Here is a 27320-nt window from a genome sequence, read left to right as displayed (position 1 = left end):
ACAATCATTCTGGAAGTTCAGTAGAAAATTCATAAATGCACAGACATCAGGGATCAGGGTAATAACGATAAAGTTTATAATATATCTATGTATACGTTAAAGCATTACAGTACTGTGAAAATATGAGAACCATCAATGAATTAATTCATGTAGTTTACTATTATGGACAGTAGTATAGTAATGTTTTTGCCAAAACTATTGATCTTTTTGTTTAGTTAAATAATTCAGTTGCAGTTTTAAAGAACCTAAACAGCCAACATACATCAACATATGTCCATAGTGGAGAACAACAACAGAATCTTAAAGTATGTTAACATTTGTATTGATATGAGACCCTGTTCTTTAAATAACTTTACAGAAATATTGACAAAATGGTCAGAGAAAAGATTCAACAACATAAAATATCCACTCCCAGGGTGGCGCCATTCTGAATCTTTGTGCATCTTGTTCTCATTTCATGTGCTGCTTCTGTTACTTATTACACACAAATGATAGCCTTCACCACACTAAGTTACTGTTTTAAAGTGATGATAAAGTTTACATTCTGCTTTTCACTGGGTGTAGCATGAAGATGCAGTGAGTACCGTAAAAGGCAAATGGTCTGTTTGAAGGGGATCTGAGTACAGAAGTGGAGATATCTTTTTGTAGCTTATGGAGTCTTGGAATGTTCTGTATTGTGTTTATCTCCTTACTTAAGGAAAGGAATACTTAATGTAGAGGAAAGTCAGTACATTAATCTCTGAGATAACAGTTGTCTTACAGAATGAGAACTAAGAAACTGTATTCTTTACAGTTTCAAAGGAAGAGAGTTGATCTCATTGAAACTTACAAAATTCTTATTGAGCATGACAGGGTGAATATAGATTGGGTTATTGCCCATTGCTGGTGACTCTAGAACCAGAAACCACAATTTCAGGATGAGGGTAAGGCCATTTAAGGCTGAGATGAGGAGGAATTCTTCACTCAGAGGTGGCGAATTTTTGGAATTCTCCACCCCAGTTGGCAGTGGAAGGTCATTGTTGCAGGTTTAAGACAGAAATCGATAAGTTGCTGACACTAATGACATTAAGGAAAATGGAAATAGTGTGTGAAAGTGGCATTGAGAAGACGATCAGTCATGATCTAGAATGGCTAGGCAGCTGAATGGACTGAAAGGCCCCCTCCAGTTCCCATGTTCCTGTGTAGAAGCTGTTGCACTACTCTTGGTGCACACTATTTTCTTTTTCCTTGCCTCTTTGATCTTCAAGTTGGACCTGGAGACATTTATCAAGTGTGCAACAGAATAGAAATGTGAACAGTTCAGTGACAAAAAAATGCCCTTTACTTTTAAAGAAATTTGAAATAATCTTTTCATCCATTAATGTACATTTTTATGGAATGGAAATTACATAGTATTTCGACCTCTGGGAATGTTTTACCCAGGTGCTCTGCACCCGTTTACCATAATCTTGATTCACCCATTGTTATTTGTCTTGCTTCTTTTCTCACTTTCTTCCAGGCCTCCTTCAGTCTACATTGCATTATTATCCCATTGTCTGATTTTACTTTGTTTTTCAGCCTCAATCTCTTGTTCTATTAGTGCCAGAACAAAACTGTTGGCTATTTGTTTCTAAAGTGTGTATTTGGGTGTCTTTCTCTCTCTCTGATTAGAAACTCTTTTGATCCTGAAGAATTGATACCTTTGATCCTGCCTAGGAAAGAAGGGGAAATCCTCTGGGAGAGTGTTAATAGGTTACACAGATCAGTTCAAGAGTCAGTGAACAGCCATTAGTGAACATTCAGTTCATCAGGAGCGCTGTGGAAGAAGCTGGTCATCTGTATACAGCTAAGTGCAGTTATTAGCTTTGAGGAGCTGGGAGCTCACTGCAACCTTGGGAGCTGTTTAGTAGTTTCATTCAGCCAGGGCTCTGAAAAGACTGTTCAGAGCTGAGACTGTGAGTGAAGGTGATTGTCTCTATTCTCATATCAGTTCAGTTGAGACCAAAGGATGCTGTCTACCAGAAAGATGTCATTTGGGCCAAGAAATATTTATTGTCTGTTGGTAATTCTGGCAGTCGGGGCAAAGCAATGCCTGAGTGCAGCTGAAGAACTGTAGTTGTGCCAGTGATTAAATGCTGCAGAACATCATTGTAAATTCAGTGTAGCACAATCTCTGAAGACACTTAGCAACCTGGAGCTAAGCAGTTATTAAGGTCACCTTAATTGTGATGACTTTAGAGGGAAATCAAAGGCTATAATTTTGAAAGAGAATAAATCGCTTTTGAGGGATGTAGAGTTTTAGTGAACTTTTGGGACTCACTAATATCTGGATGGGTTGCTGAGAAGTTTGTGGTTCTGCCTTGGTTGTATCTGTCACTTAATGTCCAGTGGTTTGTTTGACCACGGTTTTCCTTTTAATTCTGAATGTCAGACTGAGGTGGATATTGTTGATTCTTTAATTGTACAGTACATTTTCTTTTGCTTAAAATTATGAAATCTTCTGGCTTTATTTTTTTAAGTAACTGGGAATTAAAATGTTATCAATTGAACAATTGGTTCTTAAGCCAGATTGTAATCCAATTTGGGGGTCTGATCTTGCATAATGTGTAGGCAATTTCATGTTGCAATGGAAGTCAGACAGGGGTGTCTGCTGTCACCTGTACTATTTAATGGTGGGGAGAGAAGATAATGAGGTTGGCATAGGAATGGTTACCAATTAGATATGGCTACAACATAAGTGGTTGCAACATTTGAAACATGCAAAAGGCACTGGACTCCCAGTCAGAACACAAGTAAAGCTAAGGACTATGGGAGGTCTCCTCAAAACAGAGAATGACTTGTTTTTGGACTGTACATAAATGAGCCAAATCCCACTATTATGACTGCAAGTAGCAAAGTTAAAGTCAAAAATGGAAGAATTGAGATAGAGACTGGGCAATTGTAAGTATCTTAGCTTGATGGCAAACACTAACATTACATCCAAGATTGAAATCATGGTTGGCTTGACTATGCTTAAAAATGACTTAAGTAGGTATTCAACAAGATAGAGAAACATAACGACCCTGAAGGTTTACTCAGTTTTCAGGGTGGTGAAAAAAGTGGATCACACAACACTGGCCAAAATTTGAACTACAATATGGTTTCTCTAGGAATCAGGATTTCACTGTCATCCTTGTAGATTAATTTTGGAAGTAGAGAAGACAATTCCGCTGCCTGCAGCACCAAATGAAAAAAAATTATACAGTACGTTTGGACCTCTATCTAAGGGTCACTGGACTCAAAATGTTAGCTCTGTTATGGCTCCACAAATGTTGCCTGACCTGCTGAGTTTCTCCAGCAGTTTAATTTGATTCAGGTCTCCAGCATTTGCAGTTCTTTGTTTTATTTTACCTATTTTACCTGTTAGGGTCTCAACAGAGCAAATAAGTGTCTGATAAAAAAAAAGGTCAGAAGCATGAGATCAGGAACTCTGTTCACTTGAAAGATAAATAGTTAAATTGCCTGACTGGGACAAAGCTTTCATTTCATATTCTATGTTCTAAGTAATTTCATGAAACTTTTACCAGCTGAGTCTTGCTGATGAAAGAGGTCAAATGTTGAGCAGCTCAAGCTGATTGATCTAACAGACTGAGGCCATTCCATCTAACAAAGATGGATGACACTGAACTGCCCTTGGAGATGCTCATGGCTGGCCTGAACTGGGCAAAAAATGCCATTCCCATAACATTTTTAAAAATTGTCACAATGTCAAACAAGTTGCCAAGTTAAATAGCAAGAAATCCAGCCTAATCACACATCAAAAAGCAGGCTGCTACTGCTTGCCAATGTCTTTTCTTGTGCAGCTTTCCAAGATTTTTGCCACATTTCACAATCCATTTGCTAGGTGTTATTGTGCACACATCACTGAAGGTTTATGAGTAATGCAGAGCAGTCAGAGCAAACATGGGTGTATTGATAGAATCACTCAGTGGATGTCAAAGGAAACCATCCTATTCACAGGTCACTGGCTTGGCAGCATCGGAAGTGCTGTGCCCAGTTTTGATCCCATCACATGATACTGCATGCTTGGAAGTTGTTCAAAGGAGAGCTATAAGAATTATTCTTATGTTTAAATAACCTTAGTTACTCAGGTGTTCTGAAAGTTGGTTCTAATCAATTTTGAGCTGTGTAGATTTAGAGGAGAGCAGGCATGGTAATTAAAATCAGTTCTGTGTTGCGTGTCTGTTGACAGGTTATTTCAGATTGTGAATTGGGAAGCGCTGGGAACATGCATTTAAACTACTGAAAAGAAGGTATAGGCTAGATGTGAAGAACTTCATTTGACAGGGAATCGTGAGCCTCTGAAATGTGTACTCAGTTTGTGCAATGAGCAGGGACTACTTGCACACCGTCATGGTCACAGACCAGTATTTTCTCAGTGTAGTCCATGTACAATAATTTATATCAGCATGTATATAGACCTTTTTGGTGCCCAACTATTTCAATTTAAAAATAACTAGCAGCACAACTTTATGCTTCAAACAAGAGCCAAAGGTTAATTTATTACGCAACTATTGCTGAGAGTGATAAAATTATTTGTTAAAGTACAGATTTAAAGTAAGTAAGAAGTAAAAAAAAAAGTAGGAATGAAAGAGAAAAGTCTCTAATATTATTGCCTGGCTTTCTTCTCAAATGAGAAGTTGAAAAGTTGAAGTCACATTCAAGAGCCATCTTAGCTTCAGTAGTCAAGTATTTGGAGGCTGTACCCATAGATGGACTGACCAGAACAGGTCTTGGAGTGACTGGAGACTCCATTAATTGAATGTTATGGTTCTGCAGGTTGTGGACCTTGGTAGCCTGTTTCAGTCCATGTTATCCTTGGTGTCTCCCTTCATCTCCCCACTGAGAGAGTGACTACTTCAAGATGTCTCTGATGGTGTTCAGATAGTTATGCTAAAAATGGCTGTTTCCAGCCAGTTTTATTGCAATCAGGCAAAATAGCTGCAAATATAAATTGTGATGAGACATTTGTTCCACAAAGCAGGCTCAATAATTCTGGTGATGTACCTCACATCTCCTGTTTACTTCTTCAGAAACCTTTGAGTCTTCACACCTTTGGAGACTAAATCGACACTCCTGGAATCGTTGCATTCTTTATTGACCTTTTGCGATAGGCACAACTCTGATAACTTACTCTATCTGGTTTTGGCTGTAGTTGGATCCACAATAGAGGTTGCATGTGTTCTTGAAGCCATTTTATGAGATTACTTGGGTGGCATTTTATTGGGCTCTGAGTGGCATAGCTGTCTCATGATTTGGGGCAGAATCAGATGAGAAGTATCGAAAGATCGAACCTAGTTGGCAGCTGGGGAATCAGCTATCATCAGTTGGGGATCTACAAAGGTCGTGGTCAGGGGTTTGGTCATGTTTGTTGCAGCCAATCAGAGGTCTGGGGTATGGGCGGCACGGTGTCTCAGTGGTTAGCACTGCTGCCTCACAGTACCATGAACCTGGGTTCAATTCCTGCCTCGGGCGACTGTCTGTGTGGAGTTTGCACATTCTCCCCATGTCTCTGTAGGTTTCCTCCCACAGTCCAAAAATGTGCAGGTTAGGTGCATTAGTCAGGGAAATGTAAAGTAATAGGTTTGGATGGGATACTCTTGGGAGGGTTGGTGTAGACTTTTTGGGTCAGATGGCCTGTTTCCACACTGTAGGGATTCGATGCTTCTATGAATATAATCCTAAGGATTGGGTCTTCGATCATTCTGGAGAGTGCCTGGAGTGGTGAGGGGGAGGGCATCATTGCCAAAAGTGATGGGCAAGTCAAAACTGGAGGGTGGAAGTAGAGACATGAGGCAGGGACAAGGACAAGTATGAAGGAGACTCAAGGAATATGTGGAACAACATTGTAGAATCAAATCACATCATAGGGCATGGTTGGCTATGGATTAAGGGATTAAGGGTTAGTTGCAGTGACACCCCCCCCCCCCCCCCCCCCCCACCAATCCTCCAACGCCATAAAGCGGCAGCATAGATTAGGACTTCATTGAGATGTAGTCTGGGGTTCATGGGACTAAGAGTCAGAGATGAAGTTTAATATAGTGTATGGTCCACATGGATGGAAGTGAACTATCAGGGTAATGCGAGGCAAAAGGGGACCAAGGAGGTGTTTTGGACCCTTGGATGGCCTGGACTGAAGGTGTTTATGAGCTATATTCCCTGTGGCCACTTCCATTCCACAGATGTGAAATGCTACTAGAAAATGACTGGGACAATACCAAGGGTGAACAGAGTCAGTGTCAATTGATGAGTGAAAGAGCAGGATCCATGTTTGCTAGACAATAGGACAGTGAAGGAACAAATACGCAAAGCAGCCATTTACAACTCCCAGCTATGGCGTCAAGTGTTGGTCAATGGTGATTTGCAACATCAGTGTTCATAAATTGAACAACATCATCTTAATGATGCTGAAGTTAGCAGCAATGATATTACAAAAGGCCAATGCTGACCAAAGGGGCTGTGGGAGGTGCACACCATCAACTTCAGCATCTGTCATGTTAGTTTAATGATGGCTTGTATTGAATGCAGTGACAAGATTAGTGTTTGTTGTCTTCCTGGAATAGGAAGGATTTCAGAGAGTTGCAATTGCTGCCTTTTTGATAGAATGTGTTGGTCACACAGCCAGCATGGCAACTTCACCAAATTGTTGCAAATACTGAGGATGCACGATGGAGATATGGTGCTTGTTTGCAGGGTGCAGCAGCATATCTGACTGCGTGAAGGAGTGTGTGCAGCTCTGATCTGCAGGGTATGCTATCAGGAAGCCTGCCCTTTCGCTCCTTACGTTGCCAACATAGGCCATTTCCACTGGCCCTGCTATTGGTGGAATGTTGGTTGTTGTGGCTGACTTCCTAACAAGGCAAAGACAGATGCAGGAGGACTAGAGCTGACGGCAAGCCCAGCGCCAGTGATATACCAACATGGAGGACAAGGTAGTGGTCAGGGAGAAGTCACTCCCATCAGGCTGCTCAGAATGCAAGGGGTCAGCAGAAAGACCAGATTTTTATTGATACTGGCTTTGTTTCCTGGAGATGAGCTAGGTGTAGTGTCGACACAGGCTCCTTATATTCTGAGACACTGTGACGGAACTGTGCTATTGTTACAGCAGAGTCTGAGGGCTGTAGGAGTCTAAGACTATCCTTTCCTGGTGGTTGTGAAGGTGACAGCCACATGAACCTCTGTATAGACTGACTCTTTCCAGAGACCAGTGGGAGACCTCAGTGGGATCTTATGGTTTTGCACCCACACATTCACCAGGACAGTATCCGATGCCATTTGTGTGAAGTCTCGTGGTTCACTTTGTTACCCCCAAGACGAAGTTAGTGCTGCAGCCCAGGCAGTGGGCTTTGGTAACATTGTTGGCTTCCCTCAGCTGCATGGTGCCATTGACTGCACACAGATGAGACGGCTGTATCACAACATTGCACAATTCTTCAAAAGGAAAAGGTTCCATGTGATTAATATTCAAGCAATATATGATCACTATTATCACTTCCGGGAGGTAAGAGCCCATTCCCCTGGCAGCTCCCATGACCTCTAGACCTTGGAACACACTAGTGTACCTGGTGTGTTTGAGGGTTCAGGTAGTTCTTGGGAGACAAGGGATACCCACTGTAACTATGGGTCATGAAGTCATTGCACAACCCACTGACTGATACAATGTGCAGATACAATGCTACTCATGCCTCAACCAGTACCATATGGGGCAGACCATATTTGCTGAAGATGCAGTTCTGCTGCTTCAACAGGTCTGAGGGCTAGTTGTGGTGGGGATTGGGGGAACCTTCCAGTATAGGACTTACTGAGTGTGCTGCATCATCCTGGCATGCTTTGCTGTGCACAATTGTAGCAAGCAAAGTTGTAACATTCTGGTTGCTGAGGAACTGGCAGGGGGAAGGTAAAAGTGTTTGGAGGAGGGGAATGAGGACAGTGGGAGGAAGAAGCTGTCCTTGTTCATGATAGATACATTAGATTATTCAAGCCAGACAGGAACCCATTGACACCCACTTCTAATAGAGGAGGGCTTAATGCAGCAGGCTATCATGGCCATGGTGCCAAAATCAGGTTTGCATTAATGGTGTAAATGTCAGCTTCTGTTGGTTTTATTTCTGTTCTCCTGTGTCTGTAAATAAAAGCTCATGTTTAAATTTCTCCAGTTGCTTGCCTTCCCAAGGGAGAAGAAAGAAGTAAAGGTGAGGACGAGACAACCATGGCTGATGAGGGGAGTCAGGAACAGCTGAAAAGCAAAAGATAAACATAAACATGGGAAGATTGGTGGACAGCCAAATGATTGGGAAACATTTTATAAACCAGCAGAGGACAACTAAATAAACAATAAGGGAGGAAAAGATGAAATATCAGGGTAAGCGAGCTAGTAATATAAAAGAATATTGAAAAAGATTTTGTTAATATCTGAAAGGTAAGAGAGAAGCAAGAGTGAATATTAGACTCCTGAAGAATGAGACAAGAGAAGTAGTAATGGAGAACAAAGAAATGGTGAAGGTACTTTCCCACCATGAAAACTGATGCAGACACCAGTAGCATATGAGAACTTCAAGAATGTCGATTTTGCTGCTCCTCGGATGCTGCCTGAACTGCTGTGCTCTTCCAGCACCACTAATCCAAAATCTGGTTTCCAGCATCTGCAGTCATTGTTTTTACTTATGAGAACTTCAAGACAATCGGGGGCAGAGGTGAGCATAGTGGCCATCACTCAGGAGAAGATGTAGGGGAAGCTGAAAGGTCTGAAAGTGGACAAGTCTTCCAGACCAGATGGATGGACATTGTCCAAGTGCACAATGGCCATTCAGTCATGGCACAGGAACATGGACTGTCAGTCTTTCAGCGAATATCTGTTGAGTGGGTAGTTGGCCTGCGAATGGCACATGATAAGATGGTGCCAGAACTGGATGTGAAGGACACAATACTGGTGAGGAAGATATTCAAGGAGGTGGTCCTGATAAGATAAGGAGAGAAAAGTTCATGAGACCTTGCAATGGAAATCCCTTCAAAAACTCAATGCAAATCACTTATCCAAAAAAAAAGTAAGATTCAGCCCCTTGTACCTACTTTAAAGCCTGATTAGCTTTATATACAAAACACACACACATAATTACACATTTATGGCATTAGTTTCAAGAGGAAGTGGGTTGGGTTCTTTGATGAGGTAAATAATTTAACCTCAAAGTAATATTTATTACTTAACATATGCATTATTAATGAGATCTCCTGAGTTCGTTTAGATTGACAAAGAAAATCAGAGAGAATTTCTGTTTGAGTTCCCTTATTGAACCTTATTTTTCTTTCTGGTGTTTAGCCTATCCAAGGAGACGATATATGGCTGCAAACGAGGGGTAGCACGTGTGAAGTCATAATGCTCCCAGAATCCTGAGTGTCAGGCAAGTCTAGAAACTGGCCTCATCCACAAAACTGGCCAAATAATAACATCAAAATAATCACAAATACAAGTTTTCCTAATTTTACTCATTTTTGGATCAATAAAGAAGCTCTTAAAATTAAGCTTTTTTTAAGGGTTGGGAGACTGATAGCTGTATTTTAAAAGCATTCAAATGTAATTTTAAATTTACAGAGATATTGAATATCAATGTAAATAGTTAATAGTCCGGTACAGCTTTTGAAATCATTTGCCATTCTTTAAAACTGGGTTGTTCATAGATGGTTGATTTGACATTCTGATGAAAGATACCTTATTTTTGTTGTATACTGTTTCAGCTGTTTCAATAAAAATGCAGCAGGTTAATACCGTGAAGAGTATCAAAGAATATTTTTGCAAAAACAAAGTAACTTTCTTAAATGCTCCAAGTGTGCTGCTTGATAGCAAATTTTATTTTATGCATTAGTCAAATATGTTTGAATGGAAATCTGAACATGCAAGTAATTTCTGTAAATTGGATTGCAGTTGTGGTAACTTGTGGCCAATGTATCCATTATGCATGTAATGCAAGAAAAGACTAAACCTGAGAAAGCTACAGTTTTAACAGGGGTAGATTTATACCTTGTTCACAGGCAACCTAAGCAGATGGGATACTTACTTCCCGGAGAGTCTGTGGACACATGCCTTTATTCAAGCAAATATTGTTTCTTGATGCTTTTTGGTGCACCTTTTCAGCATTATGCATATTCTATGATTCAACTTTGTACAAAACAAATCTTCATATTTACCTGAATATCTCCTCAGGGTAATTAACAAGTTCACAATCTGCTATGGATTGATAGTCTTGCTCGGCCATTACAGCTAATGTAGGATCATATTAAAAGATCCCTCTATGTCCTTTCCCTGAGCTGAACACAAACTGCTTAAGGATTCTGGAAAGGTGCAAATAAGCAAAACATTCAAGTAAACAAATCAGTGTCACTTGGGTATCGTGTAATGTCTTGATTCAACCTTTGAAACCAAAAATATTTTTTTCTGAAAAAGCCACGGCTAGTTGAAATGTTAAAATAAAGTTGTTACAAATCATAATTGTTTCTTGATAATTTGAACCATCAGGAGGTAGTAGATAGTGAATGTACCTCAGCTGGCTTGTCGCAGTAACATGTGGGCGTCCATAAATTACATAACAGCAAACAGTGCAACAATCCCACAGTCACTGTCTCAGGAGACTGCAATTTTCCTATTCTTTTACCCATTTAATCGAAGTATTTGCATTTGAAACATTTGTTGCAATTATTTTCATCCCCCATGGCTCTTATTGTGGACACATGTTTTAATCCCTAATTACTGTTAGATGACTCCATTTTGTTTTTTCTCTTTTGCGTGATGGGCACACAGCTGATTAGAAGATGACTTGTTCTCCATTTACTTGTTTTCATTTTAACAACATTGGCTGATTTTAGTTTTAACATGATTGTTTATAATGGGCCACGTACTTGACCAGGATGTATATATTGCTGAACTGTCTGGTAGAATGCTTTTTGTTTGGTCCTTGCTGATTCAAATGGATAAATTTATTGTGCTTTGATGCAAGGTCACAGAGCTGAAATGCTGACTTTTTTCTCTCTCTTCACTGATGCTGCCTGACCTGCTGAATATTTCCAACCATTACTGTTTGTATTTCAGATTTCCACCTTTAGCAATAGTTTGCAATGGGAATAATTTAATCGCTTCAACAGTCTATTGTCAACTGTCAGACAGAACCAGCATGATGTGCACACTCTTCTGAATCCTGTCAATTTTCACATCTTTGCTGGTTGTTACATTTGAAAGCTCTCTACAATCGATCAGCAGTTGCACAATTCTTTAGATCTGTGGGCGCGAAACCCCTGTTGGCCAGGTATCTGCCACAGATTTTCTGCTTTGGGATGCACATTATGGTGTCACCTTAATGCAATCAAATGATTTTCCAATTCATGGTAATACATTGAAATTTAATCCACATGAAAATAGCTGCAGTAGTCCCATCATCCGATATTATATTTTAAGATAGGAAACATTTTCCTCAAGACAAAATCACAAACAGAAAATGAGATGTAATAAACAACTAATTATATTCAGATCATTATAGCAGATCATAGACTGATAAAATATTATACAGTTGTATCTACTCAATACCCAAATTTAACAATTTAAGTATAAATTTATTGTTGGATGAGCAGAATTGTTTCTACAATTGAATATTGGGTGGAGTGAAGCAGATGTCTTCAATCTCTGTTTCAAACATTTCTGTACCAATGGCTCCATTCCATTTTCCAGCGACTGAGGGTGAATCAGACTGATGACAATCTTCTAATTACATAGTTAGAGCATTGCTAAGACTTTCTGTTTGTATGTCTGTAAGATTAGCCAGCTTCCTCCTTGCCTCAGTTCACCTCCTGAGGAAGCCCTCACTCATGTTTTTGTTACCACCAGACCTGACTATTCAAATACACTGCAGGCTACCTCCTACTTTCCACCTCCGTAAATATAAACTGATCTCAAACTTGAGCTAGTTTGTTCTTCCTGATCAAGTACTGTCTCATCTTTAAACAAAGAAATATTGCTAAAATTGAAATCAGTCAATGTTTTCAATCTGTAAAATGCAAATGGAAAATTAATGCAGCTTTCTAATCACCTGTATATTCATCAAACAAAGGAAATAAAACTATTCTGTTTGAATTCTAATTCTCACCAAGTCCACTTCACCAATTATTATCCTCGTGCTTGCTGATTATATCGGCTTACAATTGAGCAAAGTCTTAATGGTAACATTTTCCTTGTTTTCACATCATTCCATATTCTACTCCCTCTCGATCCTCATAATATCCTCCAATCCAAGACTACTGGCATATCAGTGCTCCTCAAACTCTGGCCTCTTGCTCATTTTAGTTTTAATTACTCCATGATTACTGGCAGGGCCTGTAGTTTAATAAAGTTCACGTAAATCCTGATGATGTAATATGACATAACTCTAACATCGGTGAAAGAGAAATTAATGAGGATGTAAAGGAAAAGGGTCTTAGACAATACACTAGAGAGAAGCAATTGAGATCCTGATACATCCTGCATCGAAATAAAACTGCATGGCAGCACATGAGGAGTTGACGACCTTTATTTATTGATAAGGAATAATTGACCTCAGGAACATTGTATGCACAGATACCTGCAGGCCGAGATATTCTAAACTGGCTTCACAATATGCAGAAAGCAATATTGGCTTAAAGCACAAGATAAAATATGATGTCAGCTCGAGAGAAAACCTCCAGAGTGGAGAATGAAAGTTAAAACAGAGTTCAAGGGATGAAATTGGCGGAGTATCAGTGGTTTAAAAAAGCTTCAGGCTTATACATAATGGAGCAGAATAATCAACTTGGCACATTTTCTTATGCTGTTTTGGCCAGACTTTAGAACAAAGTATATGGAGTATGCTGCACTATTAAGTCATTTAACAAGTATTTCAGCCTCCCAACATACTGATAGAACAAGCAAGATTTAATAAGTGACCTCAGCATTTTGGAGAATCAGAAGAAGCCTGTGTATTGGATTTGTATTGTCTAGCAGGATGTGGTAGGTATGTAAGAGAGAAAAATTTCAGGTTGTCAGCTGTATGTTGATTTTAACGAATATAGAGTGTCTTTTAAAGAAATAGTTTTAAGCTAAGAAATAACTTTGAGTGTTATAGCTGACCACAAAAGAAGCAGGAGGGACATTTCACAAAAAGCTCATAGTTTGTAGGTCTGCTTTTTGGGCTATCAAAATAGTAAAGGATGATCTCAGAAGTCAGAAAGTTAGAAAAGAAAAGAGGAACTGGACAAAATAACAGGAAGGCTGTAACAAACAAGGACAGCCAAATAAAGCAGATTTGAAGAAAAACAAGTGAGGTAATTAATAAGTATGATCGGCTTAGGCTTGGGTGCATTGAATGTACAAATAAAGGAATAACGGGCGCAAATAATAACCAAATAAGGGGATAGAATGAAATAGACACTTATGATAGGTTTATTGCTTAGTGTAGGGGTGTCGAGAGACGCCTCAGAAAAGTATTAAAAAACTTTGTATTTTACTGTCAGGTGTGTCTCTCCTTGTAGAGCCACCCATCTTTAAAGATGTTCGAATAAATGTACTGCTTCGAAACTCTTTGACTCAGACTGAAACTTATTGATTAAGTGGGTTCGTTTCTCACAGTATGGAATTTTTAAGGATGAATTTATCAGAGACCATATAGTGGTTGTTGTGAGGGATGAGAAGTCATCAGCCTTTCTTCAATACTAGGAAGGGTTAACATTGGTACAGGCAAGGCAGGCTAAAATCAGGGCCCAAAGTTGATAAGTACTACAAGGGAACACTGGAGATTCGTCCGATACATTCAGATGGGTAGGAGCCAAGGTGACATTGTCACCTTCATGAAAGTCCATCAAAATACCAAAAGAGTGGAAGTCAATGTCATCACCCAAATTAGAATGGATAAGGTGTGGTTCCAAACAGAAGGCAATGAGTGTACAACAGTGGGAGCTGAGTATTTTTGAACTATGGCTGGTTGGGATACTTCAGAAAATGTCATAAGTTAAAGTCAACTCAACAACCACAAAAGCAAAGAGAATGTCCTGGAAAAGGTACATTTCCAGTGAAATGGAAATCATGTTACAAGGAAAATAGTTCAAAAATTTAAAGATACTGAACAAAAGGTGAAGACAACATTCATAGGAATTTTCTAAAGGAGTTGTCACAAGTTCTGGATTGTCAACTTTACACTTAGAAACAGAATGTCAGCACAAGACAACTTGCCATTATTGAAGTCTACGAGAGTCAGACCAGTAAACATAAACTCCGAAGCCCAGGAGACATAGATCTTTGTGAATTGCTAAATCATCACAAAGCTTATTGCAGAGAATGAAATGTTTGGGGAAACATTATCTATACTGAGGAATAAAAATACCTCATTGTTGAGCAGAAGTGCATTCATTTGTGTAGTTCTGTTAGAGAGTGTGAATACAGTGCTTCAGAATGAAGTTAAAAATCAAAAACACCAGTTTATAGTCCAACAGGTTTATTTGGAAGCACTAGCATTCAGAGTTCTATTCCTTCATCAGGTAGCTAGTGGGACAGGATCATTAGACACAGATTTTATAGTAAAAGATAGTGTATCCTATGATCCTGCCCCACTAAGCTACCTGATGAAGGAGCAGCTTGTACTTTCAAATAAACCTGTTGTACTATAACCTGGTGTTGTGTGATTGTTAACTTTGTCCACCCCAGTCCAACACCAGCACTTCATCATCATGGCTACCTTCTGAATGGAGACAGGAGAGAAATTTTGCTGTAGTTTCCAAAGCTGTTGAAATACTTAGGTAAATTAGAGCAAGAGTTATGCAATACTGTATATGAAGATGCTAAAACCATCTTCCTTTAGACTACAAAGGAAAGTCCTTATCCTTTGATTATAAAAGTAAAAATTATAGTTAGACATCATGATTGGTCATATCACCAGTAACAGTGCTGACACAACAGTGTGCATGGATATTGATGTTTTAGCAAGGCAAATGGAGAAATAAGATTATATGTGGATCTCACTCAGTTAAGCAAAGGTGTTAGGAGAGAAATCAATCCTTTTTGATTAGTAGATGATAGTTTGGGAAAATTGACAACAAGTAATTTATCACAAACCTGAATGACAACAGTGGTTTCTGACATCCTCAGACCAACGGTCAAATACGTTGACTCCATTGATTATACAATTCAGTTGGAATTGTTTCAAGTATCTATCATTTGGGAGCTCTTCAGCACCAGGTATTTTCGAAAGGGTCAATGTTGAGCGCCCTAAAAGAAAAACAGGAAACCACTTGCAGAATTACAAAAACCCAAACAAAATGACCAGCAGGTTTGACGTGTTGAGGGCTCAATAGAACATAGAACTAACACTAAATGAGAAATCTCATTTCTCCAGAACAACACTGACATTTCTATGACACACTAGCCAAGAACAAGGCATCATAGCAAATCCAAGATAGACATCCGTAACTAGTTAATTCCTGGCCCCATGCGTAAATGATGTGCAGCATTCCTTAAGCGTAGTCAATCAAGCGGGATATCACCTTAACATAACCAATTTTACTCAATTTTTCAGAATCCTTTTGTAAAAGTAACAGTATTGGAGTCAGGACAGATATAGGCTTTTCAAAAGATTAAAAAGAAGTTCCATTCTAGTACTAGTTTCAGCACATTACAATCTAGTTTTCTTTGCCATGATAGCTGGAGCAATCCTTATTCAATTACAAATGGATAGAATACAATAATCTGGTTTTATTTTACATTGAGAGCTTTGATAGAGCCTGAAAAGATATTCAACAACTGAGAAGGAAGGGTTTACAGTTATTTGGGAGTGTGAAAAGTTCGCAGAGTACCTCATGGGACTGAAATTCCAGGTCAAGATGAACTATAAGCCTTTGGAAACATTATTGGGATTGAAAGAAATGTCATAAATGCCTTTCTGTGTAAAGACCTTCAGGTTTAGGCTGATGAGTGACAATTATGGTACAGTCTATGTTCCAGGCAAGTTGCAAATAATGGCACTTGAGAGCAGCAGTAGACTGGGCAGAAACAGATCTTACTCTAGTAGAAGGTGTAGCTTCTTAGTTTACATCAATAGCCAACAAATTACTAGCAACTGGAGGCAAGCTCCAATAAAAGCAAGTGTGGCACAACAATTCCAGACATTGTACACCACCATCAACCTAGCATTGAACTCCAGCAAACCAGTTTGGAATGTCCAGTCAAAGATTTAGATCATCTCAACTTGAGAGATTTTGGGACTTTCAGGAGTCAGAGGAAGGTTTGGGGAGGTGACGATAACAATGATATTAGTGATAATGATGGTAATAGTGATATTAGGGATCATAAAGACTGTACAAATAAATAAAAGTAAACAATTCAATAATGTAAACCAAATAGAACGAACCTTGGGGAAGATGTGGTTTAAAGCAATTCATGTAAGTCATGTAACTGAGGATGTGACATAAGTAAAGGAGAGAATATCAGTTTAGACCATAAGACCATAAGACATAGGAGTGGAAGTAAGGCCATTCGGCCCATCGAGTCCACTCCGCCATTCAATCATGGCTGATGCGCATTTCAGCTCCACTTGCCAGCGTTCTCCCCGTAGCCCTTAATTCCTCTAGACAACAAGAACCTATCAATCTCGGCCTTGAAGACATTTAGCGTCCCGGCTTCCACTGCACTCCGTGGCAATGAATTCCACAGGCCCACCACTCTCTGGCTGAAGAAATGTCTCCGCATTTCCGTTCTGAAATGACCCCCTCTAATTCTAAGGCTGTGTCCACGGGTCCTAGTCTCCTCGCCTAACAGAAACAATTTTCTAGCATCCACCTTTTCAAAGCCATGTATTATTTTGTACGTCTCTATTAGATCTCCCCTTAATCTTCTAAACTCCAACGAATACAACCCCAGTATCCTCAGCCGTTCCTCATATGCTAGACCTGTCATTCCAGGGATCATCCGTGTGAATCTCCGCTGGACACGTTCCAGTGCCAGTATGTCCTTCCTGAGGTGTAGGGACCAAAACTGGACACAGTACTCCAAATGGGGCCTAACCAGAGCTTTATAGAGTCTTAGTAGTACATCTCTGCTTTTATATTCCAACCCTCTTGAGATAAGAGACAACATTGCATTTCTTAATCACAGACTCAACCTGCATGTTTACCTTTAGAGAATCCTCGACTAGCACTCCCAGATCCCTTTGTGCTTTGGCTTTATTAAGTTTCTCACCATTTAGAAAGTAGTCCATTCCTATATTCTTTTTGCCAAAGTGCAAGACCTCGCACTTGCTCACGTTAAATTCCATCAGCCATTTCCTGGACCACTCTCCCAACCTGTCTAGATCCTTCTGTAGCCTCCCCACTTCCTCAGTACTACCTGCCTGTCTACCTAACTTTGTATCATCGGCAAACTTCGCTAGAATGCCCCCGGTTCCCTCATCCAAATCATTAATATATAATGCGAACAGCTGTGGCCCCAGCACCGAACCCTGCGGGACACCGCTCGTCACCGGCTGCCATTCTGAAAAAGAACCTTTTATCCCAACTCTCTGCCTTCTGTTAGATAGCCAATCCTCAATCCATCCCAGCAGCTCACCTCGAACACCATGGGCCCTCACCTTGCTCAGCAGTCTCCCGTGTGGCACCTTATCAAAGGCCTTTTGAAAGTCCAGATAGACCACATTTAGAATATTTAAAGAAGCTCTTACTATCCCTTTCAATATTACTTGTTAGTTCTTGTGGCTTCGGTGTTATATTGAACTGAGTTTTGACATTGAGGTGGAGACAAGTTGGGAGGCATGCTTGCTCTTTGTCTCATTGTGCTCCTAAACAACATTTACAGAGACTGCCGTGTTAAGGAAAACATTAACTTTACTTTAGAAACATTTTTACTGGAGTGCCACCTTGCCACATGGCTGTAAGAGACAAGACCATGTGACATGGCATCGCTTCATGCTATGATCTATATTGCATATCACATAATCAGAGTTAACCCTTTTATACCGTGAAAAAAATTACTTCAGAGCATGGTATGCCATTTTCCTGAAGGGTTGGCACCACCATGCAACTTTTCAAGATGTAACATTTCAGGGAGGAGACCTCCACACTGGGAAGCAATAGGACGTCAGTTAGATTCATTACTAATCTAATTGAATGGTCAATGTTCTCTCATTCAAATGTTTTTAATGGCACTGCGACCTTGAATTGTATCAGTACCTCATACAAACCGATGAGGAAACTGCACAGAGAAGTTGTCACAAGATCCATCAGAATTAAGTACTTAATTTAAAAAGATGTGAAAACACAGAAGGACCATAGATGGTTTATGCCATTGAGGAAGTTATATTGAGAATTTACTGTTGAGGTTATTGTGAGTATGGCACAAAATTAAAGTGAATTCCAAATCAGGAACAAACTGAACTGATTTATGATGTAGAATGAACTAGAGTGAATTAATGTTCAAATTCCTGTTCAATCCTGATGAAGGGCTTTTGTCCAAAACATCAATTTTCCTATTCCCCAGATGCTGCCTGACCTGCTGTGCTTTTCCAGCACCACTCTAATCTAGAGTGAATTAATGGACAATGCTCACTGGTATCCTAGCCAATACCTCTCTTTCTTAAACAACATCAAAAAGATGATTAATTGGGATTCATTTTAATTGCAGAACCTTACTGTGCACCACACAGTTGCATTATTAACATTTATTAAATGTTACTATTTAAACAAACTGATTGGGGAGTGGGTAGGATTCTGTGTAGATGGAGGGTTAAATAGATTTTTAAAGAAGTGTCAGGAAGTGGATACAATTTGCCAACTTGCAGATCTTATTCAGGTGGGTATGCAGCATGTTCTCAGGAGACCGGTTGGCATTTAATGTATGTTAATAAGGCTGAAAGATTTAAAGTCAGAAAATGTTGGAAACACTCAGAAGGTCAAGCAGCATCTGCGGAAGGAAATAGAATTAATGCTAGAAGTCTGTGACCTTTCATCACAGCCTCTGGTTTGGATTGCTTTGTCTTGAGAATACTGGCAGCTACAGTGAAGTAAGAATCTCCTTGGATAGAACGCAAGTGTCTTCACAACACTCCTTCCTGCTTCCTCCTGATATTATAAACTCCTCCTCATCAAAACTATTCCTTCCCAACATATTCCACAGACTCCCTCAAAAACAGACTTTACCATCCCTGGATCTGACCCCAACCATGGCATTGGCTGTTGAAACCTCTATCCTCTGAGGGCTATTGACCAGAACCCCACCCCTACTTCAGGATCTGACATCAAAGGTCCAACTTTTGCTAAATTTGATATTTTTTTAAAATCATGTAATTTGTTGATGCGTAATGTATCCAATCATAACAAGACCTAACCCAACATCAGGGATTGGATTCTGTCAGGATTGGAATTCCCCTCCAAGGTTAGAGATTGATCTCCCTTGGGTCCATGGATTATTACTCCCCATTTCCTGCCTCTCCTCCTTCTTCTAGGTTTGATGGTTAAGCCTGCCTGAACTTGCTAGCTTCAAAGTCCCACTTGCTTCTGCATCAGTAGAACCTGTGAAGAATCGGGCTGACGAAGGACCCAGTGTGCAAGTTTGTTCTGTATTACTGAGCCGCCCAGCCTTCAGTGCATTAATGTTAAAATTACACCCTCAACACCAACATATCCCATTTTTGTGTGAAGTATTTTGCTGCAAGGCAATACAAATGCAAGTTATTCATTTTTTTCTTCTTTTGTCATAAGATGCAAGCCATACTAATCATTGTGATATACCTTTAAATTTTAAAAGAGAAAAACAATGCTCATTACAGAATATAGAACAATTGACACAATTCTAGGGGACAGACAAATGAATTACCATAATTACTGTAACTGTGCTTCAGACTGCTACCTGAACAGACACATAAGTAGAACAAGAGTATTACATATTAAAGAATTGTCCATCGCAAAATCGCTTGCACAAAACTTGTTTATCTGTGAGTGCACTGAGGAAGTACTTAAGGTTAGTTTTTCAATTCAGTATATCTGAAATCCATTTTCAGCATGTACTCTACTGTACTATGACAAAAACCCACCTATTTACATTATCAGTTACATTATCATTATCATGCAGCAACAGCTCTGAAACAATGCCTGTATGCAGAAAAACAGCTTACAGCATGAATGAATGTATAGTATTTATAGTTTGCGCTCTGGAGCAATTAAGAGAGTTGAAGTCTATCAAAATTTCTTTATAGATTGAAAAGGTGAGAGCTCATATCTTTATTTCCATGGAGACTGGAACGACCATTTGATTGTAAAGATAGATATTCCTACAAATGTTATACTTTATGCAATAACAACAAAGCATTGGTCATGTAAGATGGATTTTTTTGCTGCCTAGAATCCAGGATAGGTCTCAGTGGCTTGGAAAGTCTTAATATTCTCTGTAACCGTTGATTCCCTTCACATGCTAATTTGATTACTGTGCATTAAATTAAACTTAAACATATAACATATCAGTCAGCATGTATGTTACTGCAAATCATTTCAAAAATGGAGGTCTGTTGCATTATGTTTTACTTTGCTAAATTTGATATATTTTTTAAATCATGTAATTTGTTGATGTGTAATGTATCCAATCATAACAAGACCTAAACAGGAGATTCAGTGCTTAGTACTGTTATCTCATAGTGTCAGGGATTTGGGTCCGATTTCAGCCTTGGGTGACTTCTGTGTGGAGTTTGCACATTCTCCCCGTGAATGCATAGTTTTCCTCCGGGTGCTTCAGTTTCCTCCCACAGTCCAAAGATGAGCAGGTTGGTTGGATTGTCCATGCTAAGTTGCCCCATTGTGTCCAGGGATGTGTTATCCATGGCAAAAATGGGCTTACAGGTATAGCGTGGGTTACTCTTCAGAGAGTTGGTGCAGAATGGTTGGGTCAAGTAGTCTCTTTCCACACTGTAGGAATTCTATGATTCTAAATGAACTTAGATCACCTATAAAGCATTAAGCCTCAAATGTCTACCATGGCCAAATATAACAATGAATAATTCCCTACCTCAGTGCCCATAGAACAAGATATACAAAATAGCAACACCCCATTAATACGCCTGTCATATAAAAAATTTCCAGAGGAACCATACTGAATTGATATGTTCCCTGTATTATTTTCCAAAATTTCTGTCACAGTAGTTATCATGGCATTCATTTGTGGAAGCTGTTGAAAAGAGGAGCTTATGACATTACAGAGTTAGCAGCATTTGCACTGTTTGGCTCACACTCAGCATTCAGATCAGTCTGTAATGCTTTGTGGGGCATGCCTTAATCATTTCTTTTCTTTAGCAACTAAGACCATGTGTTTCTACTCACTGTGTTTTATAATAGCATTTGTGAGATACTGGCTAAAATATGTGTGGAACAAGATTGACATGGAGACAAATTACAATTGCAGAGAATCTGTTGGGAATAGAGAATTTGCGTTTCAGACAGACATTTCATTATATAACATCTCATCCTTTCATATACAGTAAAAACAGGCTAAATAAAATGTTATTATTAATGAATGCAATATATTAGATGCATTGATAGCTGAAAGAATTAATTCTGTGAACTATGTTCATGATAAATCTTTATGGGGAATGATACAAAATTATATATTCAGTCAATGTGATGCATTAGATATTTTGTTTATAAGGCATTTTATCAATATTACTTTTCTGCATTTTAATGTTTAAAAAGCCAGCAGATTAATTATCCCATTTGATTTCCTTCACATTGTAATCTGAAACTATGGACAGAATTTATCTCAGCATAGATCTTCATGAATTTATGTAGCCCAATTCAATTATTAAGCACTAATCTGCAAAATGTTAATTGGGAGATTGGTACTTACAAGATTTTAAGTAATCATCTTAAGGACAACCGTGCTTCTTGAAGGGAAGCATATATGTATTGTTTAAGCATATAACAGTAGCCTCTGGAATATATGTATATTTTATATTTATGTCTGGGTTTGTGGTAGGATGCACAGTGTGAAGCCAAAAATGATGGATGTGACTTTCAGTTTAAGCAGGAGGTGTAAAGCTGGTCATGGTGGGTCAATGGGAAAGAAACACCAAGCTTGGTGGGTAGGCACATGACTGATCCACCTCAGCCCCAACTAAAACTGGAAGGTCCACCAAATATTTTGAATGTGAGTTCTCCTTTCTTTGAGAGATAGAGGTTGAGAGAAAAAAAATATAGAAAAGTGAGCAAGGTTATTTCCTCAAATTATGGCTAAAGCAGGCCTAATGACCAAAATGTCATTATTTCTTTCTACATTAGGTGGCATAACAACAGGGTGAAGCTGGAGGCAACAGTAGCAAGAATAGATGTCTCACGAATTTGACCCTGGTGGTTGCTGGGAGTACAGGAAAACTTGGGGTACCAACAGGCAAGTTACAGATTTCCCATAGCCTAATGGATTGTCATACAGCTCAATTAATGATGCTTAAAACTTCAGTTTCCTGTGTGAGACAAGATACCACAGGGATGATAAATTTTGTGTAAAGCTTCATTACTGTATTTCTTATAAACTGTTTTGGATGGAAATGGAAAATTCATCCATAATACTAAAAGCTTCTTCACATAGAGCAAGAGATGTGTTTTAGATGTTAATTCTGTTTTAATTGCATGTATGAATGATTGTCTCCTTAGAACATTCTTTGTTCTTTTTAATAATCCAGAACTTGTTCTTATCATTTGACGAAGTCAGAAGTCACACGACACCAGGTTATGGTCCAATAGGTTTATTTGCAATCACCAATTTTTGGAACATAGACCCTTCCTTCATCAGGTGATTTCACTGATGAAGGAGCCATGCTCCAAAAGCTTGTGATTTCAAATAAATCTTTTGGACAAAAACCTAGTGTCATATGACTTCTGCCTTCGTCTGCCCCATTCCAACAGCGGCACTTCCAGATCACGATTAACATTTGACAGTCATGTTTTCAAACTTAACATTTCAATCTGTATGGGTGGAATTTTCCTAGGTTCTGATGATGTGGCCAATGGTGGGAAATTGGGTAAAATTGGCTGTGATCCCAATTGAGGCTCTTTCTGATGTTAAGGCCAAATTGTTGAATATTTCAACAAAGTCCGAGAGGTTTAGACAAGATTCTCAGCAGTGAATGGCAAGAGACTTAATAACAGAGGCCTTGTTGTTGTCCTCACTGGTATATCAACCAGAGGTCAGTTTGCTGAGTTGGCTGGATGGCTGATTTGCGACACAGAGTAATGTCAACACCAAGAATTGATTTCCTGCACCAACTGAGGTTACCGTGAAGGACTCTCCTTCCCAACCTCTCCCATTGCTATGATGGCCCTCAGGTGAAACCACCACTATCTATATAATGAGCAAACAGCCCTATGGTCCAGTAGGACTGTGGCAACCTGACCTTTATTGTGTAACCTTACCTCATTAATATGAGGCTTCTTTCTGCCATGAGGAAACTAGAGAATTCTTGACATGAAAGTCTGAAAGGGTAGTTGATGAATCCAGCTCATGGCTTGCTCCACTGGACCTCCATCTTGGGCAGCTTAGCACCAATATCTCAGGACACGCTGCATGGGTTGTGATTATGTGCACCCATGTGAATGGACCTTGGCATTTGCTACATGCCAGCAGCCCTATATCATCTTGACATGTCTCTAATCTATTTCCAATACGCTTTTACACTTCAGTGATGCAATTTGGAGTGCACTAGCACCTTTCATTGTCATGCTGCACTTTGTGCATTGAGACAAGCACCCAGCTCACAGATTGACCAGGCAATATTTCAGTTCCATTCACCCATTCTCTTAGCAGACAATCAGTTTGTGTTTAACTGCTTGTTTACATCCGTTCATGCCTTGCTGTGCCTTTTTCTACTTTGCCCCCTGGCTCAACCAATGCTAATAGGTGTATGGTGCTGTTGTATTGCTTTGTCATTGAGTGCAGATGGAAGGCCAGGCAGCTTGTCATGGTTGTCAGCTGTCGTTAGTCAAGATGCTGTGGCCTCTATCAAAGTCACACCTACCACCTACACCAGCAGCCAATGCAGAGCATGTAATGCAAGTGTAACAACCAACTGACTAAGTCTCAAAACATTGAGGTGCAGTAGCCCTCAGTTAAGTCTAGAGAGTGACCATCAGTCAGGGGGAGCTCATGTACAATTGGTCAAGGATTTCATCTGATATCAGTCTAGGGGCAAGAGCATGTCAGTCAGCCATTCAGGGGAGTCAAGGTCTGGATCCTCTACTCATAGCAGCTGATGAGATGAATATTAGGCACACCATCAATTGTCTTGGCTCCTTCTGCCCTACTGTGTGCTGTTTTCTCCTAGAATGAAACAAAAGAGGGGAGCTTGGGTGACGTGAAACTGGTTGGCATAGCTGTTAGGAACTGCTGGTCCTCAGGGAAGGACGACAGCTCTCCACTGTAACATGCTATGCACAAGGACCTCCAGGATATTGTCTGCAAGGCATGGCACCAATTTCCCCTTATCTGCCAAATCCAGGGTAAATGTCACAAACTGTGCAGGGCAGCTCCAGACTGTCAGTGTTTGACTGGGTGCACAGTGACTATTTAAAGATAACATCTGTACTAGAAATCAAGGGATATTCCAGTGGTAGTAAATACGTACAACTACAGTGAATGGTAGAATCAGGACAGCATGCAATGAAAGGAATGCTAGAGGACCGTGCAAAGTAGTTAATGAGGCAAAATTGTGATGATCATGCGGAAAGACTCACTCGGCCTCACAGTGAGAAACTCTCTATGAAAATTAATGAAAATGGCACGGAGCCAAAATATGGCCCTGAGGATTTATACAGCATGAGTATAACATGCTTTAAAGCAAGGGACGTATGTTTCTCCTCAATCTGCACCCTCCCTACACATGGTTGTTCCCCAAAGTATTACAGGAAATTGGGACGATTGGAATGTTCACTTTTATATAAATAAAGACAATATAACCTTCAATTCAGGAAAAACCCCATTTTGTTTCTCTCATTTGTATTCCACCCTGGCTGGCTGGTCTTTGGAATTTTTTTTTCAATTACTTAACCTCTGGGTGTTAGCCCAAGAAAACCCTCAAGATCCTAGCAGCAAACTTTGCACAATTCCTGTGGTTCTGTACATTTCATTTCACCAATTTTTTTAAAGGCTTTTCACTTGTTGCTCTAATATTGGAAGCAAAAGTGACATTTGTAACACAATTTCAGTCTGACAAGTTAAATATGGTTCCACCATAATCCCATTATTGTGTCCAATCAAATACTGGCATGCACAATGTCATTAAGCAGCAGAGGTATCACAATTATCCAAATTTTATTTGGAAAGAGATGTATCTGTTGTTGATATTGTCACTCCTGAGTGTACTGAAAGCTGAAGATATTTATCACTCCCTAATCATGGGCTCTGACTCTGCTGGTTTGTTTGCATGTTTTATATACTCACTGCTAGGCTATGAATGTCATGAGCAAGGACATCATTTTTTGTCCATTGTCTGTTACCTTTGGGAGGTTGGCAGCCAAGTTGCATCTTGAATTACTGTTGTGGTTCTGTTCGCCGAACCCAAAGGACTAGCCACACTACCATACATCAAGAGCATTTCCGAACTGACAGCCAGACTACTGCGGCCACTAGGACTCATAACAGCACACAAACCAACCGCCACTCTCAGACAACTCACCAGAACGAAGGAGCCAATACCCAGCATGAGCAAAACCAATGTAGTATACAAAATCCCATGCAAGGACTGCACAAAACGCTACATAGGACAAACAGGAAGACAGCCAACGATCCGCATCCATGAACACCAACTAGCCACGAAAAGACACGACCAGCTATCCTTAGTAGCCACACACGCAGATGACAAGCAACATGAATTCGACTGGGACAACACTACTATTATAGGACAAGCCAAACAGAGAACAGCCAGGGAATTCCTAGAGGCATGGCACTCATCCACAGATTCAATCAATAAGCACATCGACCTGGACCCAATATACCGGCCACTGCAGCGGACAGCTGGAACTGACAACCGGAAGCGGCAGGTACAAACCACTATAAATGCCGGAGAAAACATCACAGAAGCGCCTCACAGGAGGCTCCCAAGCACTGAGGATGTCACCTAGACAGGGGACAAAACGTCTGCAACACAAATTCCCAGCTCGGCGAACAGAGCCACAACAACGAGCACCCGAGCTACAAATCTTCGCACAAATCTTGAATTACTGCTTTCTGTTATGTGGGATTATCCAGGATTTTAAACAGTGAAGTCATGGCATTTCTGAGCCAGAGTCGTATGTGACTTGAAAAAGAACTTGCAGGTATTGGTGCCCCAATTTGACTGCTTCCCTAACTGTTGTGGGTGGCATGGTGACACAGTGGTTAGCACTGCTGCCTCACAGCGCCAGAGACCTGAGTTCATTTCCCGCCTCAGGCAACTGTCTGTGTGGAGTTTGCACATTCTCCCCGTGTCTGCGTGGGTTTCCTCCCACAGTCCAAAAATGTGCCAGTTAGGTGAAATTGCCTGTAGTGTTAGGTGTAGGGGAAACTTCTTGGTCACATCCTCAATCAAGTTAGTGAGACATGAGTTCCCATGTACAAAGCTATGTTCACTCTCCCTAATCAGTTCTTTCCTGTCCAAATGCATGTAAATCCTGTCTCTCAGAATCCCCTCCACCACTGATGTCAGATTCACAGGTCTATTGTTCCCTGGCTTTTCTTTGCAGCCTTTCATAAATAAAGGCATAGGATTAGCCACCCTCCAAGTCTTCCGGAACCTCACAAGTGGTTGTAGCAAATACAAATATCTCTGCTAAGGGCCCAGCAATTTCTTACCCAGCTTCCTGCAATGTCCTAGGGTGCACTTAGAGTCATAGAGATGTCCAGAAGGGAACGAGACCCTTCACCCCAACTCCTCCATGTTGACCTAATATCCTAAATTAATGCAGTCCTATTTGCCTGTATTTGGCCCATATCCCTTTAAACACTTCCTATTCATATACCCATCCAGATGCCTTTTAAATGTTCTAATTGTACCAGCCTCCACCACTTCCTCTGGCAGCTCATTCCATACATGCTCCACCTCTTGCGTGAAAGAATTGCCCCTTAGGTCCCTTTTAAATCTTTCCCCTCTCACTCTAATCCTCTTGTTCTGGACCCCCCAATCCCAGGGAAAACACCTTGTCTATTTATCCTATCCATGAACCTCATGATGTTATAAACATCTATAAGGTCACCCCTCAGCCTCCAACACTCCAGGGAAAACAACCTCAGCCTATTCGGCCTCTCCCAATAGCTCAAA

The 27320-nt window shown here is 40.1% G+C and overlaps 1 protein-coding gene across 5 annotated transcripts in view; it reads left to right on the top strand.

Moving 5' to 3' along the window:
- Positions 1-27320, top strand: part of LOC140467299 (chemokine-like protein TAFA-5) — a 343804-nt gene that overhangs the window by 296035 nt on the left and 20449 nt on the right. For 2 of the 5 annotated variants that reach the window (XR_011955393.1, XR_011955392.1), the window contains exons 4-5: positions 9335-9416; positions 22312-22420. The exons of 1 other annotated variant lie outside the window; for it this stretch is intronic. Coding sequence is in view for 1 of the 4 variants with exons in the window: in XM_072563566.1 (XP_072419667.1) it covers positions 9335-9409 (75 nt within the window). In the remaining 3 variants the exon portion in view is untranslated. The remainder of the gene's footprint in view (positions 1-9334; positions 9417-22311; positions 22421-27320) is intronic. 2 more of the 5 variants (XR_011955394.1, XM_072563566.1) reach the window with 2 other exon arrangements.

This window comes from Chiloscyllium punctatum, chromosome 45 (assembly GCF_047496795.1).
Source record: "Chiloscyllium punctatum isolate Juve2018m chromosome 45, sChiPun1.3, whole genome shotgun sequence".
In the NCBI taxonomy this organism is placed as follows: Eukaryota; Metazoa; Chordata; class Chondrichthyes; order Orectolobiformes; family Hemiscylliidae; genus Chiloscyllium; species Chiloscyllium punctatum.
This window is presented reverse-complemented; position numbering and strand designations above follow the sequence as displayed.